General features: G+C 33.7%; 1 protein-coding gene across 1 annotated transcript in view; it reads right to left on the reverse strand.

The window, feature by feature from the left end:
• LOC132116909 (dymeclin-like) overlaps positions 1–21,986 on the reverse strand; it is a 65,581-nt gene that overhangs the window by 30,035 nt on the left and 13,560 nt on the right. The window contains 8 exon segments of the mRNA XM_059525801.1: positions 1,119–1,224; positions 11,241–11,335; positions 11,645–11,758; positions 12,844–12,969; positions 13,772–13,950; positions 14,030–14,215; positions 21,458–21,513; positions 21,515–21,595. Coding sequence (XP_059381784.1) covers positions 1,119–1,224; positions 11,241–11,335; positions 11,645–11,758; positions 12,844–12,969; positions 13,772–13,950; positions 14,030–14,215; positions 21,458–21,513; positions 21,515–21,595 — 943 coding nt within the window.

Here is a 21,986-nt window from a genome sequence, read left to right on the forward strand (position 1 = left end):
TAGGGTCAAACCCACTGACCTAAATGACCTGCACAAACAGCCCCTCCCCCTTTCCTCTAAGCCCCGCCCTCCCTTTATGTCTACAATGTGTCTTTATGTCTAGAAGGACTGTCTACTGTCTGGAGACACGCACACATTTGGGCATGCCTTTATGCAGATGTAGCACTAACAAAACTTGCTGTTTATACCTGATATTAACATCTGATGATCCAATCACAAGCCGAGGCCAAGCATGCATGTATAGACGGGGCTCCCAATTTTAATAAAAGAATATATACACACAAATATTTTAATTTTTATATCTATTTTTTTAATTAATCATGTTCAATCCTACTCATTTAAAATAATTCTACATATTAACTACTAATTTTACTCAATAACTTCTGAATGGCACAAGTATTAGGTGCTTTAAGTGTACAGTAGTACATAGTAAACCACTAAACAATTCATTAATTCATTCAATAATAATTTTCATTTACATTTAGTCATTTAGCAAATGCTTTTATCACAAATGAGGACAATAGAAACAACCAAACCAACAAGAGAGCAATAATATGTAAGTGCTGTGACAAGTCTCACTTATAATGATGTATCAATAATAACCAGAAAATGATATGACCTGCATAATGTGGGACTTTTAATTATAAACAAAGCAAAATGCTCTTATTTTGGAAAATCATTAATTTATTCAAACAGATGAGTGACATAAACTATGCACTCTTACAACCATCTAAAAACATATTTCAATATGAACACTGTAAAGTAAACATTATCATCATTTATTAACAGTAAATCATAAGTAATTTCTTTTGGCATAAATGCACGGTATACATTGATCGCAAACTGTTTATGAAACAATGAGCCTGTAGGATGTGCAATGGTGGTTTCATTTTCTTTTCAATAAATCATAGAAATGTGACATTTATTCATCATATAAAGTTGTATCGCAACTTCAAATCTCCAGATTTAAGACCTTTTAAAATTGAAATTAAGATTCTTGTTACACTCTTTAGGACTTTAAAAACAAAACATTTTGAAAACAAACTAACTGAAGACTTTTTGAATCAGTGAATTGACTCTCACTGATTCACAGTGAACTGATTTAAGGATTGACTCACATAGTCTGGCAGAACGGTCGTGTCGTCTGCTCCCAGAGGCCCACGCAAGGACTGGGTCGCCTGCTCCAGAACTTTATTGTGCTTCTTTGACAGCAGAGCAAACAAACTGAGAGAGAAAGACAGAGAGAGAGAGAGTTAGAACCACAAAGCCTTTCTTGAAATCTTTTCGCATCGTCTGTCGCAGTATCAGCAAGAAATCAAAACAGCATGTCACGGTGATGAACGACGCTGTTGCAGCACTGCTGAGTTTATTGTTCCTCACAGATTTTCACATGTATAAGATCGTAATCCACACATCTGGCAACGAGTGGAGAAACTGCATTCAAAGGCATCGCAGTCGATGCTGCACTTGCCGTTCAGAAATATGTTAAGATATCTTGTTTTGGCAGAAATTCAAAAGGCAGAATGACAAGCATCCTTCCCGAAGGCAATCCCACAATGCATTGTGTTGAGATATGAGAAAAATGACGACAAAACAAGAGAAGTTTTAAAAAAGAAATACTATTTTTTTTGTGCAATTAAAAACGAATATATATATATATATATATATATATATATATATATTTTTTTTTTTTTTTTTTTTTTTTTTTTTAATAAATTTATTTTTATATAGTTTTTTTGCAATTTGATATTTTATTTATTTTTTTAAAGTAAAATCTTGCTATCTTCAATTTTTGTTCAGTTCTAGTTTTTATATATTTCCAGTTAATAATGTTAGTGCTTCAACATAAACTTTTACAGCCATTTGCCAAGGCTTTTGTTATATATATATATTTTATACACGGTATAAAAAATTTAAGTAAACATTTTTGTATATATATATATATATATACATATACATATATATATATATATATATATATATATATAAAAATGTTTACTTAAATTTTTTATACCGTGTTCCAAATTATTATGCAAGTGACATATAAATAGGATTTGGGTACAGTAAAGAGTCAGATTTTTGTTTGTGTTGTTTTTCACATCATTTCAAGTAACTGATATCAGTCTCAGACTGGTTTGGTCAAATGTTTGCCAAGTCTTCTTAGGTAAATGGAAGCCCTACTTAAAGAGGTTGTTCCATATTATTAAGCAAGTCACAGTTCTCATGAAACATGTTGAGGAAGAAAGATCTGGCTGAAGATGAAAAGTATGAAACAATGCAATGTCTTGCAGAAGGCATTAAAACTAAAAATATTAAAAAATAATAAAACAACACAAACAAAAACTGACTCTTTACTGTACCAAAATCCTATTGATATGTCACTTGCATAACAGGTGTCACAGGATCCATGATGGCTATATCAGTAACTCAGGTCATTCACAAGCTTTTGTAACTCTGCTCTGGTTTCAGAGCTCTTTTAATGAAGCGTAGGTCTGTACAGTGTGTAATTTGGGTCAGAGTTTTCTCTCAGGTCTGGGCATGAGGGCTGGATCAGAAAAACCTCCAGACTTGAGTTTCTCTAGGTAGTTTTTCATATTCAACTTGACAGAAAAATGGGTCACATTTTAGAAAAAAAGACTAGGACAACATGTATTACAGAAGCACTTCTGCCTGGGTCTGAGAGTTCAAATAAAGAACAGAAAGCAGGCTAAAAGTTTCCTACAACACAAACTGTTTATATGATTTAATTTAATCAAAAGTCTCAGTCACTAAGTTACCTAATTCTAATACAGCCTGAGATTAACCAGTGTTGTTATAGTTAAATAAAACAAACTACTTTTTTAAAATATATATTAGCTTAAAAAAAGTAAAAAAAAAAAAAATAAAAAAAAAAAAACAGCAAAAGCAGAAAAAAAGTAAAAAAAATAAAATAAAAAAAAAAACAACAACAATAACACCAAAAAAACAATTATGAATGTTGGCTTGGCATCTAAATGAAATAAATAATTTTGAGTTGAAGTACTAAAAGTACTAAAATTATTAAAAATAAAAGCTGTATAATTTTTTTTAAACCCAATAAAAAAAAAATACGAAAAGCACAATAAAATTACTAAAAAAAAAAAAAGATAAAAAAAAGAAAAGCTGAACATTTAAAAACAAAAGCTATTTTAAAATAATAATAAATACTATAATAAATAATAAAAAGACTATAGTAGTAGCAGCAGTATTAGTAGTAATTCATTTTTATTTCTGCATGTAAGGCTATCTTCATGGTAAAAACTTTTAAAAGTTAAAAGTTAAAATAATACAAGAGTTACATAAAAACAAAATAAAAACCAAGCAAACAGAAACATAGCAATAATAATTAAAAATAAAAATATTAACATGATAAAAATTCTAAAATCTTTTCTGGTAAAATCCTACTAAAGAAGTCCTGAATGAGTATATTTCATTAAAAGTTTTCTACTGCATTAAAACCAGGACAGTTCACGTATCTTCCAGTATTTAAGGAATTACAAGCACCACTTTCCCATTGACTGCGTTGCAGTGCATTCTGGGATTGTCAGATGCTGTCAAGGTAGGCAGCTTAATAGGTCGTCATATTAAAAGTCACAAATCATACTCACATGCATACATATACCCACATTAACACCTTTCTGACCTGGTAAGTGTGTGTGATAATAGCCAGGCTGAGATGAGCCAATCAGAGGCCTTGTATGTTAAAGGCAGAGTTAAACATGAATCATGGGTAATGAGTTCCCTCACAACGGTGACCTTCAAATCCTTCTCTTCTGCCTGAAAGAGTGTGTGTGCGCGCATGTGTGTGTGAGTGAAAGACAATGGAAGTGCTGCACGTGTGGTGTGATGGAGAGCAGCAGGGATGATGGGAAGGATTAATGTGTCTCATACTGATGACCTCATCAATCACTAAAGGACGGCACATGCTTTGAGCTCTAACCGTATGAAGCTGTCATTTAACACACACACACATTATATATATATATATATATATATATATGCATAAAGTAAATGTGCATGCATAAATGTTTTCTTTAACTGAAATAAAGCTTAAATTAAATAACATCTAAATATTGGATAAAAACTTTAAACTTCAAATCACTTGAACACAAATTGTTAAGAAATGTTGGCTTGGCAACATTAAATCGATCAAATAAATGAAAATAAATGAAAACTGAAGGTGATTAAAAATATAAATAAATGCCACAATAGTATATAAGCAACTGGATTTTATAAACTGTAATTTAGGAAAGTCTAGTAAAGCTTTGGGAATTTTATTAATTGTGTTTTTTTTAAACATCAACTTATATTTATACTATTATAATAAGTGTCATTTATACTTATATTATTATTTTTATGTTTATTTATACAACAAACTAAATACAAATCTAAAATTCTGAGATTAAAAAGAAAGTTACGTTTTTGTTGTATTTTACTTTATTTCTATACACACACACACACTTCCGATAGGGCATTTCTAGGTTTTTTCTCTGAGCTCTTTTCACCTTTTTATGCTGAAAACTGTGCATCTGATCACTTCGTAAAGCACAACAACACACATCCTCAAAAACACACAGGATTTGAGGAATCATTCATGCGCAAACACTAAAGTTTAAAGTATACTCAGCTCTGCTTGACTTAGCAAACACCACGCAAACAGGAAAACAAATCGGAACATAAATATTTTCATCCCGCTCTGCTCTTATTATCAACCGTTTCCTCTGAAGCAAACAAGCAGCCCACAAGCACAAACCAGAGAGTCCACGTCAAGCATCCCTGAGAACTCATGGGGTCTGAGATTCTAGATTGATCTGTTTTATTTTGGGGTTGAGATCTGTGCGGCGGCGGCGGCAGGAAGGGCAGACAGCGGCGCTCAGAGAGTGTTTGTACGAAATGCCATGTCACTGTGACCTACTGAGAGAGTCAGAGCACATTAAATGCCCGCTGGCACACACAGAACTATCTGTGCGTCTGCTCTGGGTTTTGATCTGTCTGATACACACACACACACACTGTCTGGTACTTTCTGTCTAGCTAAATCTGTGTGTCTGTTACGGTCTGTCTGTTCACAGCCAGTTGAAGTGCTTCATTTGGTGTCTGTCGATTTCCCCGTCTCTTTTCGTCTGTCTGTCTGGAGCAGGTGGTGTTCTCGCTGTGCTAATGGGACGAGGCTGCACTTTGTTGACTCTTAAAGCCACTCAAAGCTAAAAATACCCAGTCTGTCTCTTCGAACGGGGTCTTTCAGTGCACCTGGGCTTTTAACACACACACACACACACACACACACAGTGCTGCGGCTAATATATGCAAGTGAGTGTGGTTTGAGATTATCATGCTGTTGACAGATTTGCAGGTCTATCAGATCATGTGTGTGTGTGTGTGTGTGTGTGACTGACCGGGTTTTGGACAGAAATCTTTGTAGTTCTGTTATTTTGAACAGCTATGGAAAAAGCCAAAGACACACACAGACTGAACAGACTTAAGGTTTACTTCTCAACATGAGTCAAGGACATTTCATACCGCAAAATCTAAGTTTTACATCTTGTATTACTTATACGCTGCTTATTAAGTCTTTGAAGTATTAAGACATTTAGATGTGCCAAATTCAGCCCATTTAATTCTCATTACTGTAGTGCCAAAAAATACAAATAAAAATACAAAATCCTCCCAAAAACATCTTAATGCAAAAAATAAACACTTCTACTACAACTAATAATAATAATATAAAATAAAATAATAAAAGAAAGTATTATTTCATAATAATTATTTAATTATTACATTAATAATAATAATAATACTTCAATAATCATTTATATTATCAATAATTATTAGAATATTGTCCAAAAATAGTCACATATAAATAAAACTTTCAAATATATGCAGATCATCTGGAGAAACTTTGGTGGAAAAAATGTTTAATTGTATATATCTGAATTAATGCTGCTTTAAACTTATATTAAAATATGCCACTGTCAAATAATAATTTTATATTCAAAGGGTTTAAAATAATACTATTATTAATGGAGAATACTGCATTAATGGCAGTCTAAAATTAAGAGAAAATTCAGAAGTGAAATGTTTGGACAACTACAGTAATGGGAGTTTGAGGGAAAATGTGTTTAATTGTAATAAAAAAAAGACAAAAATAATTTTTTTTAATTCTTTAATACTTAAACATTAAAATATCTAAAAAAAAATGTTTTTACTGTAGCAAAAACACTTTAGAGGTTGAATAACTCCTTTAAGAATCCAAACTTATAAAGTCAGAGAATGACAACATTTTGGCATCTTAAGGAAACTCTCAAGTTTGGAGTCTCTCTTTCTTTGTGTGTGTGTGTGTGTGTGTGTGTCTCATCTTATTCTGTGGTTTTGCGCTTTTATGGCGCAAACAACGGCCATTCCAGCATCAACATCCCATGACACACAATGAACAAGAAATACATCCCCACACACACACACACACACACACACACACACACACACGCAGCCTATGATCTGTGTGGTCTAAGTCCAACTCATCTAATGAAGAACTGGCCTCATAACTCTAAATACTTCCTGTCCGCACAGGAAGCAGAATCCTCTGGGCAGCCTGGAGCTATTAAAGTCTTTCAATACCAAACTTTTACAGACACAGAGTCTTCAAAGAGAAACACACAGTGTTCTTACTCATTTCTGAAGCAGCTGGGTGCTATCGACACCCACCACAGGAAACACATAAACATAAGACGGAAAAACAATATCCTTAAAGCCGCTCTCAATGGAACAGACTGCGGTTATACCAGCAACTTGGTCTTTTAGGACAAAACATGCATTCATACAGTGAAAGAAGAACTTCTACAATAATACCTGATGCATTGCTTTGACTATCAGAGGAAGAGAGAAGAAGAAGATCGTAAAAACTGACAGGACTGCTTTGAAATAAATCCAGGATTAACTCATGAATATCATCAAGTGGTTACTTGAACACAATTTGGTAACCAAGAGCTCCTCAAAAACAAAACAACTAATCAATATATAATAATAGATAAAAACAGTATTCAAAAGAAAAGACATTAAAAATAACCAATTATATTTCTTTTCTTTTTGACCTGAACAGAATGTATTATAATCTAATCAATGAGAGTTAATATTGTAAAAAAAAAAAAAACTATTAAAAAACATGTCTGTTAATTGAAATAAATCTGAAATTAAGTCAAATCTCATATACTAATAGATGATTATAGATATCTAAAAAAAATGCTAAACATTTTTTGTAGCTTGAAATTAATTTTTACTTGAAAATTTAAAATATATATATATATTTTATGTGACCTTGATGTTCTAAAAGTTAAATAAAAGTAATAAAAACTATATACTTAAAAATAACATGCAGCTTGGTGTTCTTTAATGTACTGTACATTAAAGTGTAATATCCATTATGGATATAAAAACATAAAAATAATTATAATGTGTATTATAAGGGGTTGTGAATAAGGATTATTATAGTTAACTATTAAAACACTTTTGTTATTTGAAATAAAGGTGAAATTAAATATCTAGATATTAATGAAATTAAACATAAGGATTAAAATAGTAAAATGACTTACTAGTAAAAAAATTTACTGAACTAAAAAAATAATTAAACCTAAATAGTATTTTAAAAAATAATGAAAATGAAAAAAGCACTTAAAAAAAAACTAAAATTAAACTAAAAAAAAAATATATATATATATATATATATTTTTTTTTTTTTTCAAAATATCAATAAAACTGATTGCACTATATTTTATGTATAATTTTTTTCTATTCTCAACTGTTTTAAATTCATTTTTAACCTCATTTTAATCAATTTTTAAATCATTTTCAAAGTTTTTAAATTCCTTGTTTTATTCTTGATTTTTTTTTTCCTTTTATGCAAAGCACTTTGAATTACCATTGTGCATGAAATGTGTTATATAAATAAACTTGCCTTGCCTAATAAAACAAAGCAAGCTTTCTTTGCAATTAATAAACTGCCTAAAAGCAGTTTTAACAACAAACCCGACCACAGAACATGGTACATGCACCATCATGAGCGTCTGGTTTGCTTTAAAAGTGTGTGATGTCATAGGAAACAATGCCTGATGATTGACATTAGCCCATGCAGCAGAACTGCAGCTCCACCCGTAAATAAAATCGGAGAAAATAGCATAATTGTTCAATTTAGCCACCATAAACACTGACCTTTGCCTATTCGCAAAACTGTCGCTTGGCACGCACAGCCATGCTAACTTATGAGCTAACCGCTAACACCGCCGGTGTGCCACAGCTCTACAAAACAGCTTTAAAGGAAGCTCTGCGCTGCCACTATAATGTACAATTAGTGCGCTTGGCCCCACATTCCCCCGTCATTAGCAGAGTTGCTATGGGCATTTATGTAAACGCTATGTGTTGCTACCGCGGGTGAGCATTATCTCACTGCCAATACCCTTGCCCTCCGCCAAGCACGCTGAAGAAGAAGGAACAAATCAAATTAAATGCTGACACTGCTGCAGAAAATATGGCTGACATTTCAGAAGAACGTGCCATAATGCTGTTTTAGTGCTACGTTTTTTTCTTTTGGCAGGATAGTGCACTTCCTAATGAAGTAAAACGAAGAGAGAGAGAGAGTTCAGTGTGACTGAGGTTTTGACTCCGCATCAAGAACTAGTTATTATTTAGATCCTCTTCCATAACGTTAGATTGTGCCGCCACTGAAAGGATGTTCCAGCTGAGCTGTGGGTTTGTGATGTATGTGAACTGCATATGGCTCTTTTTTTATAAACTCTCTGGAAAGACAAAGACTATTAAATCCGTCTAAATTACTAAAATAATCATTAATGGAAACATCAGGAAACCAGGATTTAAATCAGAACAACAAACTCACAAATGACTGTTTTGAATCAGTCTTTTAATAAATTGGCCAGATGACTCTTTTGAGTGGTTCTTTACAGAATTGGTCAAAAGACTGTCTCAATCTCATGTTAATGGTTTGAATCGGTCTGAAGTAGTAAAATAATAATTAATGCAATCATTAAGAAGCCAGTATCGAAATCAGAAGAACAAATAAACAGTACAACCTATTCTATTTCACGAATGATTCTTCTGAGTGGTTCTTTTAAATTAATTGGTCAAAAGACTCAATAAAAAGCTAAATCATTCTCATTGTCACATTAGTGGTTTTAATTGGTCTGAATAACTTAAAAACAATCATTGATGAAAGCGCAGAGAAACCAGAATCTAAAGCAGAACAACGAACACACAGCACAACCTAGTTCAATTCAAGAGTTTGTCCACAGAACAAAATGTAAAGATTAAGGAAAACTTTGCCGCTGCTCGCATGCTAAACCTCCTTTGAGCTGTGTTTGCTCTGTTCCAGATGAAGACATGGCAAAATCTGGGCAACAGAAACCAAAACATAACATGCACTTCACAATGACAAAACAATAAATACGGCCATGTATCAGAACACATGATTTTACTCAACTAAAGCCACTGACTCTGCCAGAGGACGTGTTTTTTTATGCTGTTGTTTACAATGTGGCACAATGTTTTCATGTTATATAAAAGGATGTGCGATATTATTCAGGAAACAAAAGCCTAAATGTCCAACCAATCCGACCGTTGATTGTCAGCGGCCTTGAAAACAGCCAGCACGGCTCAGTTTCAGTGCATCTGAGGTGACCGGGGTGTTTTGTACCAAAGTCAACAAACATTTCATTCACTTTAATTCAGTGTGTGTGTATCACAAACATCATGCAATGAAACGCGATCTGTTTGTGTTCAACAGCGGATAAATGGAAGTGTTAGAAAGCGCTTGTTTGTTCTCTAACAGTTGCTCACCTTCCTGATCTCAAACAAGATCCTGTTACTGGACCGTTGCAAATAAGGCCATCTGTGATGCTGGACCGCGCGCGGCCTGACGGCACAGTTACTCGACACGGACACAAACAGACTCACCTGATAACAGCAGTAGCATCGAAACACTCACCCATTCAGAAACAACATATTCACTGACAAGTTCTCATTTTTATAAAATGTACAATTATTTTTCTTATTAAAATTGTACATTTTTAAAGGGGGACAAAAGTAGATTACATTGTTTTGTGCACGTTAGAATTAGTAAATATTAAAAAATTTGAATAAAATATTTGTTCAATTGATTGAATTGATCAAAAGACAAGAAGAAAGAAAACATTCCACCTAAAGCTCAGATGTTAATGGTTTAAAGCAGCTTAAAGTACTACAAAAATCATTTAAATCATTCAAAATTAAAATCTTAAATTAAAATTACATTTAAAAACGGAATCAATCAGTTAATTCGTTGAAAAATATTAATCAGAATAAATCTAAATCACAACAAAAAACATACATCATAGAACAAAATAGGACTTATATATTACTTGATTATTATTACTAACATTTCCAACATTTCCACTGAAATTACCAGGAACAGTTGTACCAGGAACCTTTTTTTCCCGGGAACTACCCCCCCCCCCCCCACCCAAGACCTGTTGCTTTTTGTATTTCCACTGCAGTCTAAGATTAGACAAACAGTCTGGTGACCCAGGTCTGTGCGTGTTTCTCAATACAAAGCAAACAGATTTCGGACTTGCATCTTCGGTAGTACGGACTTCGCGAGTTACATTTCATGACACGATAACAGTAGTATTTTGAAAATTATCTGAATAAATGGTGGTTGAAATCACAATGCTGCGTGAACTCAACCAATCAGCATGTTTAGAACCCAAGTCCCGCCTCTGAAAGTTCCGGAACTTTAATAAAGTTCTACCTCGCCAACAGGGACTTTCTGAGGGGCAATTTTTTTACATGGAACTTTATTTAGATCCTGGTTCCTGCGGTGGAAACATACGGAGTACCAGCCCAAAGTCCTGGGAAAAGTGCCAGCGGTGGAAAAGTGGCTTTATATTTTAATTATGTGTCTGTACGTATATACACACACACACACACACAGTATATAAAAAAAAAACATATATAATATTGTTAAATATTATTATATAACAAATTATAAAACAATGTATTAAAACATTTGATAAAAAAAAAAGATTTCAAATAGTAATATTAAATGATCAACTTCATGCATCCTTGATGACTAAAAGTATTAATTTCTTTACAAAAAAATGTACTGCCCCCATATTTTGACCAGCACTGTATATACTAAAATATTCAATAATCAACTAACCAGTTGCGCTGTGTTGACTAACCTTATAATTCGCTGGGCGGCGTACTGGTGTAGGTTACGAAACTGGGCCGACATGTTTGCTAGGGCAGCCAGGCAGTTCGTGTGGAGGTATTTATCCTGAAGCAGGGGAAATCAATAAAACCATGCATAAATAATTTGTGCTGTTTCTTCTCGCAGGGCAAAACAGAATGAAATGGCTTCATTATACTTTGAATATAAAAACCTGCTCTGTTCATTGGACTCCCTGGACTGAATATGTTCACAGATCTAATATAAAACTTCAGCAATCTTTGTAAAACTCGTGAGCAGGTTGCTGTGAGTCTTGCTGTTGCATGATTAAATTTGCATGTGCCCACGGCCAAAGACCTGGATATTTATGGAGCTTCGCATCTATATGGCTGTTTTTGTCAGTGGTTGAGGTCTCACCCTGGTCCTCGTCATGTTGAACTGGATGGTCCGAATCACAACCAGGATCAAAAGAGAACCCAGAGAGATCTCCGTTAGAACACGCTCCGTATACCATGAGATGTTCTTCAACATCTGAGAGAGAGAAAACAGAAAACAACAATAACTAACAATAAAAACATGAGACTTTGCTCTATTTGAAAGGTGATGATACAATTAATAAAAAGTGTCATCCAAGATGTAGAGTTTGTTTCTTCATCAGATTTGGAGAAATGTATCATTCCATCATTGGCTCACTAATGGATCCTCTGCAGTGAATGGGTGCCGTCAGAATGAGAGTCTAAACAGCTGATAAAAACATCACAATAATCCACACCACTCCAGAAGCCACACAAACACGCAGCTTTTGGCTTCACAAGACATTAACTGATGGACTGGAGTGCTGTGGATTCATTTTTGGATGAACTATTCTTTAAATATTCAATTTGATAGCGTCATCTTCATATGCACGCCTGAGTATCTGAGTGCATGAAGAGATGGATGGAGTACAAAAGGTCTAAAGAGTAAATGGTTTAAACGCTATTTAAAACGAATGTTCATCTACCATTTCAATCTGAATTTCAAAGATCTTGCACTTATTTTAGATGTAACTACCAAAACCACAGATTATGCTAATATTTAAAAAATTTAAATAGCATTAAAACAAAAGCCAGTTTGAAAACACTCTTGGTCAAATATGGTCTTTGTTATCGAGTTGCTGGAGCACAATGTGCACTGCTGTAACTGTCTGCAAACCACAACCTTTAAACAACTGATGATGTATGTTCTGAACTAACAGTGTCTGTGTGTGAGTTTTGATGATAGAACATCTGATGCATTGAAACAAAATCGAAAAATAAATGTGCAAACTTGTGTGCATGCATATCACTGTTATTTTCATACAGATCTATAAACATAAGCTCAATGGAAAAGCAACCGCAGATACAATCTGTCCTGCATCAGTTACACAAATATACTGAGAGGACACACACAGACTCGAGTCGTGTTGGTCTCATTTCCTGCCTGGAATCACAGATCTGGAATCAGTTCCAGACTCGAACCTCTACCTAAGCACATATTCACACACAATGAAACCACTTCAGGCTCTCAGATGAAGCTTTCATGGCAGATTCTTTATGTTTTAATCAGATTTGTGATCGGGGTGATGTGTGTGACCTCACCACTTCATGTATGGAGCGGTTGAAGGTGTCGTCCTCCGTGAGAATGAGGAGGATGATGAGGGCCATGTACACATGATGAGAGTTTCTTTCCTCGACATGATACAAGATCTCAAGAATCGGCAACACCTACAGAGACAGAAAGACACAATACTTTACTACTGTGAAAAAAAAAAAAAAAAAAACACTGGCCAACTTTTTTTTTTTTTTAATTTATTTGCTTATTTAGAGATGTGAAAATCACACGATTTAATTAAAAGAAATTAAAGACTACAAGCATAACAATAGCTGAATTTAAATGTACATTTATTTTACATATTTACTTAATTATATAGAACTTGAAAATTAATGTAAAAATATTTACCGACACCAAACAATCTGTAAAATAAAAAAATAAAAATAAAAAAACATTTCAATAAAATCTGTAAAATGAAAAATGAAAATAAATAACATTTAAATAATAAAAAAATCTCTAAAATAAACACATGTAAAATAAAAAATATATAATTAATATAAAAAAATTAAATAAACAGATTTAAACTTTACATGGCAATTTTTTTATTCTGTACAAAACTGTTAAAAAATGAATAAAAGTCATATGAATCTATCTTTTTTTTTTTTTTCCAAAAAAGGTTTGAGCTAATTTTCCATACAGTACACAGTGAATATGATATGAATATGACAGTGGCACACTCCGCAGTGTAGTTTGAAACCAAGGTTTTAAAGTTTCAATCAGTGAGAATGTATATGAGAAAGTATTATAGCGTTTGCCTTTATATTACTAAACTACTGATCTTCTGACACATGGACCAAACAGAAAAATGTAATGGCCAATAATAAAAAAATGCCAAATATCATCCCAATGAATGATTGGCAGAAGTCAGGAGTTCTTCAAGCACTATGAAATGCATGCACAGGTGCTGAATCTCACCAGGTTCTCCATGTCCGTGCGGGACAGTATGTACGTCCTCATGTTGCTGTTCTGGTGCAGTAGCGTGTAGAGCAGTAATGTCACCTGGTCTGATTTCTGCTGCTCGCACAGCGCTGTGTACAGACTGTTAAAGTTGATCTGAAATGTGTGAGGCTGTGGAGACGGGATGGATGAGGAATCTGAAACACACACAGTAGCACTTTCAGTGAAATTTTTTCAGCTGAATATCAACAACAAACTGGGGCCACTCTGGTTCACCTTGAGTGTTTTTGAAGCAGGTAACAGCCTGGCGGTAAGGGTTCGGACAGTCCGGGCCGTCGATCAGATTGGCCAGAACCAGCAGTAACAGCAGACTCTGATTGGACAGCGGGAGAGGGTTCTGATCTTGCTCCGCCCCCGGCCTGCTGCCGACTCCGCCTAATGTGAACACGCTCCACAACCCACCTGAATAACACAGAAACCAATCACTTCTGTTGGAAAACGATCAACATGGAGAGACTTTAATTAATGGTGATAAAAGAAAAAGGTCATGTCAAGCATTTATGGCTCACATTATCATTGACATTAATTCCTGCAATTCATTTTTTTTTTTTAATATGTATATCAGTATATATAGGACTTGCAATGACTTTAGCAATGGTGAAAGACTTAAAAGATGTGGCTTCAGGCCAGAAGCAGAATAACCGAGGCGGAGGAAAAGTGCAGTGGACAACTGGACATGTTAATGGCTCCAAAAAGCACAGTTTCTTCTGCCTCAAGAGCTCCAAATGTTATCTAATTTAGGCGTCATGTTGACTTTAACGTTGCAAAAACAAGATGGGTTGAAAGTTTTCCGTCTAACAATGTTTAAACAGCAGGTCTCTGATGAACAGTAATTGATTTTCAACAGATTTCGAGTTACTAATCATTCAGGCATCGCATCGGGTGGGTCGGAAAGAGCGAGAGAGATTGGAGATGGAAATGAGATGCCTGTCTCCACGTCTAATCACTTGTGGCTGGACATCGCGGCCCCACCAGCAGACTGAAGCAGAGCCAGGAAGCTAACAAACATCCAGCGCAAATAAAAACAACAACACTGGCAGAAAAACTCCCAGCTCTGAGAAGACCGATATCATTAAGACACTGATAACATTAAAGGGCACTGGACTGCATCTATCCGTTAGGTTCCTCATGATGTCATCGTGTTCCAAATGAATTGGAACTGCGATGATGTCACGACAGATGCCACACCCACCTCAGTCGACCAATGAGAGCGAGCGCAGACGCCAGAGCAGACTGTAATCTACTCTTCAGAGCCAATCAGAAGCCTGTAATCGCTCACAGACACACTGACACACTTTTATGACGTGAAAAATGATGCATGAAGAAAGAAGAAGTTTGTCCTTTGTGTGGTTCTTTTCTCTCAGCACAGATATAATAGTACAAGAGAAATAGACTCATACCTTTTCATAGCATTTACTGTTTTCCCTATTTATGTTAGTCATAATTCGATATAAACAGCACAAAGTTTCTTGCTTAAAAAACAATCAGGATTTAGTTTTATGACCATTTCCGTACCTCTTTCAGATTATTTATATAAGAAAAAACATATATATTAGTGCCCACTAGTGCGAAAACACTTCTTGTGTCTCATGAAAAGATTCCCGTGTGATTGTATTAATATAAAGCTGATCGAAGGTCATATGAGGCTTGACAAGTCTAGAAAGCTCTCTGATGTATTACACTGTATGGCTCATATGCTGCTGCTTTCTTCTCATTTATTTTTGGCAATAGCACTGTGTGTCGACGCACTAACCACGAGGCCATTGGCCCAGACAAATTTTTATTTTAAAAGCATGTAAACAGAAATCATAAAATGTTAACAATTTATTTAATATTTTAATATGTAATCAAATTTTTTTTAAAGCATTATAAATAGTAATAAAAGTCTGTCATCATTTCTTTCAAGTATTTATTTTGGCAGTGTGTGGTGAAAACTTTATTTAAAGCGGATGTCTAATGCTATTTCATACATTTTGACTTATTTACACTATTCTCATGCAAAACATGGCCAAAGTAAAAAAAAAAAAATGAGTTGGACGTATGATGGGGTATTTCTAAAGATTTTTTTGGCATTTTGCCTTTTTATTTAATTTTTTTCATATATATGTGTGTGTGTGTGTGTTGTATATACACGTATATAAAAAAAGCAAAAAAATAAAAAACTTGCTACATTGGCTAACCGAGACTTGCATATCATTGCTCTTTTGTTGGTTTTTATTGTTTCCATTGTCCTCATTTGTAAGGCGCTTTGGATAAAAGCATCTGCTAAATGACTAAATGTAAATAATTATGACAGAAAAAGTTACTGCTTACAAGCTCATGACTTTTTATCTCATAATTTAAACTTTTTATGGCTATTATGATTTAAATACATGATATTCACTGATTTGAGAATAGCATTACAATGCATTATACATAATATATACTCAAAAATAAAAAATACTAAATGACAGGGAAAACAAATAGACGCATTATCCATCGCATTAAAAATGATAAAATAATAAATTATTATTTGAAAAACATTAAGTTAATAAATATTCATATAAAAATATGATTTTTAAATACTGAATATAAATATTTATGAATGCTACAGTGTCTACTGAAAACACGATCTGCACCAAGTGTGTGTGATTTGTCTTAACTGTCCTTTGTTTCTGCACTGCAGATGCTCTGGGGGTCTCAGTGTGTGTGAGTGTGTGTGTGTGTGTCCTGGGGTTGTTATTGTGGGCTGTGTTAACAGAGCTGCAGATAAATTAAGACATCATGGCTGCCATCCAGCAGAGCTGAGAACACACACACACACACACACACAGAGGGGTTTTCCATGCCACTAACGCTGTCAGTACATAAACAGGCGGCTGAGGGTGACAAATGCTGCTGCTAACTTCCACACACACACACACACACACACACACACGTCTATGTCCTCCAGTAAAAGTCCCTGTGGATCTGTGAGCATGTCCATTGACTCCATTCAAACTCAGGAGCGTCTGCTGTATTACTCATGATAAATAAAGTCTGGGGGAAACATCAGATCCAGAGACAGAGTCTGATTCAGACAGCAGAAATCATGGAAGTGTCTTGTCTTAAACAGGTTAAACACACAGGTTACTGTAATTTCCCATCTTGTGTTCGTTCCAGAAGTAAAAATGCCATTATAAACTCCCACAGAGCTAATTCTGTAGCAATAACAATGGATATGGGGTTACTGAGTGACGGTTTATACTTCTGAAGCAATATTCTGCTAAATCTTTGGTCAATTCACTGGGCTCAGGGAAAAACGTCCTTGCCATCTTGTATTGAGCATCTGACAATCTCAAAAAAATGTACTAAATATTGATATTTTCCTAAAAAAGCAGTTGTTGACATGAAGGCCAGTCTCTAGATGAGTGAAGAGGAAAAGAGTTTATTCATGCAAAACCACCTGTCAGATGAAACACAGGGCGGGACAGAGTGTGTGTGTGTGTGTGTGTGTGTGTGTTCTAGGTGGTTGCTAACTAGTCCAAGTCAATGTACCTGAGAATGGAAAGAGTGATCAGAAATAATAAGCCAAAAAGCATTTTCTTTTTCTCTGTAATTCTCTACTTCTATCATTCACCATTTCTCTCTCTTTCTCTCTGTTGCTGTTGTCTGAGCCGATACGACACTAATCCTGAACACAGACACAGTGACGGCCTTGAGACTTAAACCGCTCAAACACACAATAGCAGGACTCTGTTAGTGCCAGACGCAAGTTTAATAACTATTAAACCAATGTAATGCTGAAGTATTAAACACGGCTGGTTAAAGGAGCTGTTATTCACACAGATCGAACGCACAAAACATCAGAATATTGACCATATACCATAGTATCACACCATAGTGTACAGTAAATGTTTTCAATTTGGAATAAATTAGGAATCTCATCTATCTAAACTATGATTTACATTAAAAATATTAACGATTATTAATTATATTTTAAAAGTGAATCTCCTTAGTAAGTCATAAGAAGCGTTGTATTGTGACATTTTTAATAATGTAATATTAATAGTGATTATCTTCTCGAATACTCATTAGTTTAATGAAATTCAAATAAACAACTAAATCATGAAACAAAATCTAAATAAAAAAATATATAAATACTGTAAAAATGGAATAAAAAAAAAAAAATTATACAAAGCAAGATTTTTACCTTTTAAAAATGAAAAATATTAAATAAAAAATAAATTAAATAATGTATTATAATAAGAGAAAAAATGTAAAAATACCAAAATGTCTGGTAAACATGAGCAGACACCAAATGTAATGAGAACGGTCATAAATATTTTTAATAATATATATATCTATATATATCTATATATATCTATATATATATCTATATATATATATAGATATATATATATATATATATATATATATATATATATATATATATAATTATTATTATTATACTATATTTATTTTTATTATAATTTTTTTTTATACATCACAGCAGGATTTGTTGCCTTTTATAAATGAAAAAAATTTAAAATAAAAAATAAAATAAAAATAAGAGCATCTGAGAATTTAGATTTTTTTTTTATTATTATTAAAATGCCTTGAATAACTGGTGAACTGTCCTGAAAATAATGCAAACTTATGGTCCTAAAAGGCTTTACTTTCTTATGTAAAGCATAATGTCATCTCTATTTTTCATTGGATTTTGGAGTGAAATGGGATCTGAACATGTTTTGGTGAGATCCACCATATTTGGTCCGTCTCAGAGAGGAGAAAGAAGAGAAGTAAAAGATACAGACAATCATAAGAGACATTCAGTAGCCTAGCGTCACACACATCACGACCCTGATTTATGAAGCACAAGTGTTTCCCAGAGAGCACTGCTCTCCAGAAACTATCATTTAGCTCTTTCTTGGGTGGCTTGGTGTGATGTAGCTCTCAAACTAGCAAATATGCATGAACATGTATCGTTATCCATTTCACTGATGAAATGACCAGACAAGCACAACTTTATTTCCTGTGTTGACGGATTTCCTATTAAAACAGGAAGTTCGGATAAAGAGACATGGACTGGACGCCAAAAAACTGCTTGACCTTCAACGTTTCCCACAATAATAAATTTTGATTTATTGTGTTGTGTGTATATATATATATATATATATAGACAAAATGAGGTTATCCATCACATTCCTGTTTCTAGAGCAACTCAAATTTAGCAAAAAGACCATAAGCTGTTTCTCAGACAACAGCAGGTACATTTATAACCACGAGCGAATGAAACGTCACTGAAAGTATCGTAAACGGTTAAGTCGAGCTAACATTAATGTGATCCAGAAGGCTTTCCGGCACGTGTAATTCCAGAGTGACGAATCGCGGCGTCTAATCCTGCCTGAATCTTTCCAACCCACAGCAGCGGAAACAGGATCAGGCCCAGAATTCCTTTTGTGGCTGATGGGACTGACACACAGGGCTTGTGTCTCCATTTAGCCGGCCTGATTTACCCGTCAGACAATGAAGACACACTGTCTGGATTCCACACACACATTGGGACATCATCTTGGCACTGACTCACAGCTGTTAACAAGCTCATTTTGTATCTTTTGGCCAGTCGGGTGCCAGTCGATGATACATGAAGTTCTAGACTCTAATCACCCTTCTGACTAACGGTCTCGGTCACAGTGAAAGACAATCAACAAAAAGACAGATATGAGCACTTTCAAATGAGATCTGAATAATTTACTAGACCTTAGGTTAGTTTGTATTTATTTCAGCAGTGGTGCGAATAGTTTCAGTTTACTTTTTATTTCAAGCTCTGGTCTTCTTGTTTTTCTAGTTTCAGTTTAGTTGCCAAATAGTTTTTATTTCATTTTTAAATGGTAATAACATGTTATTATAATTTGTATTAACATCAATTTGAGTTCTAAACAATTTTAGTATTTCAGACATTTGAAAAGCAGCACTGAAACAAACAAATAGAAAATAATACAATATCCAATACTATACATGCATACGTGTGTGTGTGTGTGTGTGTGTGTGTGTGTGTGTGTGTGTGTGTATGTGTATGTGTGTGTATATATATATATATATATATATATATATATATATATATATTTTTTTTTTTTTTAAGTTTAATTTCAAATTCAATTCAAGTTTAATAATTTTTTTAAATAGGTTATAATTTATTATTATTATTATTTATATATATATATATATATATATATATATATATATATAAATAATAATAATAATAATAATAATAATAATAATAAATTAAAACTTATTTAAAAAAATTATATTATTATTTATTTATATATATATCTTTTTTTTATATATATATTTTTAAATAGGTTTTAATTTATTTATTTATTTTTCATTATTGTTATTTTATATTTAATATTTATTTTGTATTTTTTTCTTATATTCTTTGACATGATGGGATGATGACCAACATGGAGTTCAGACAAAATTTAAACTATTTTTTTTTTATTATTAAACTTAAATTCAAAACTATAACCAAGTGAAACTAGAAAAAAAGAAAAAAACTTTTAGAATAGCCTGAAGACAATACATAACTAAACTGGAATGAATAACAAAAATCGAAACAAAAACTACATTAAAAACTCAAAATTATACTTTGGATAGCTCAATTACTTCAAAAACAACTTTCACTTTTATTATTAAACAGACGATTTAGCTTTTTTTTTTTTTTTGCTTTTGGTTTCATTTCAGTTTTTGCATTTATGATGTTAAAAAAAGCATTTTTGTTCATCAGTAGTTTAGTATATGCTTATTCATGAAACACAAGAACAAATTCTTTGTAAAAACCATTCTTATTCGACAAATTACGTGAAAACCAGAAATGCATTCCGTTCATGTTTCTTGAATGAGACCCCCCCCCAAAAGTACAAATTAATTCGTTCACAATCGAGTGTGTGTTTATAGGTCGGTAAGTCACAGTGAGATGTGAATGTGTGTCTGGTGACGGACAGTCTGTGTGTGTGATGGACACTGGTCTGAATTCAGTGCACACAATGAAGAGCGTGTAACTCAATATTAAGTAAATGATCAAGCCAAGAGTTGAGTTCACACAATGAAACGTTTGTGTGTACTTCTGCTGACACGTCTGAGCGAGCCAGACGCCAAACAGACAGAAAGACAGACACAACTGTCAATATCACCCAAAGCAAACACTCATATGCCCTGGGTTTTGTTTCTGACAGGCCTGTCAAACAAAAGCATGTTTAAAAAAACAGAAAAACTTTATCGGAGTGATAAAAGGCCAAGCTGAACAAAATGGGCATGTGAATCAGGTGCATGTGGGGATTTTCACATGCAAATTCAGGAGAAACTGGACTGAAGGGTTTATTTATAACCAAAACAAATATTATTATCTGAAAGAGTAATCTGACCCCGTTCAACCCTTACAGACCCGGATAATCACCTTACATCACGGGCATCATTTAAGCAAATAAGACTGCTGAGCCATAACCAACAAACACCAGATCATCAAGAGCCAGTGTGTGAAGTTCAATGTTTATATACACCACTGAAGGAATAGTTTACCCAAAAATGAATCTTTTCGGTGTATCAATTGATTTAGATCTGGATGGTTTGTTCAAATCTGGTAAAAAAGCTCAAAATGTATCAGATGTGTTGCATTAAACTCACTGGCGACTCCTGATGCGAGTCCATACAGCAGGCCTCCTCCGTCTGACTGCGTCTGCAACATGTGTGGCAGCAGGACATTTCTCCTGTCTGATGAAGTTATACAGCAGCGTCTTCACCAGACGACTCGTCAGAGACAGACTACAGACAGAGAGAGAGTGAGCAAACCGTCTATATTCAACCAACTGTTGTGCTTTTGTTACGGTTAACTAAAACCTAACCTAAAGAATTTTACTTAACCATAACAAAAAAAAATAGATTTAGAACATTCATAAAAGTTGCATGAAACAAGTATTTATTTTATTATTTTAATAATAAAAATTAATAATATTAATGAATAAAAAAATACTTAAAATAAATGAAAAAAACAAAACAAATAAAATTACAAAAGTAGGTATCAGACACACTCCAAACACGTCGCATTCAACTCGAGCAGTGGTCTTAAACAGTTTATTTAATCAACAAACGGACACAAGTTTACTTCAAGAATGAACAATGAAACATAAATGAGTTTGAAGTTCTATGTTTAAAA

The sequence above is a fragment of the Carassius carassius genome, chromosome 36, assembly GCF_963082965.1.
Source record: "Carassius carassius chromosome 36, fCarCar2.1, whole genome shotgun sequence".
Classification (NCBI taxonomy): Eukaryota; Metazoa; Chordata; class Actinopteri; order Cypriniformes; family Cyprinidae; genus Carassius; species Carassius carassius.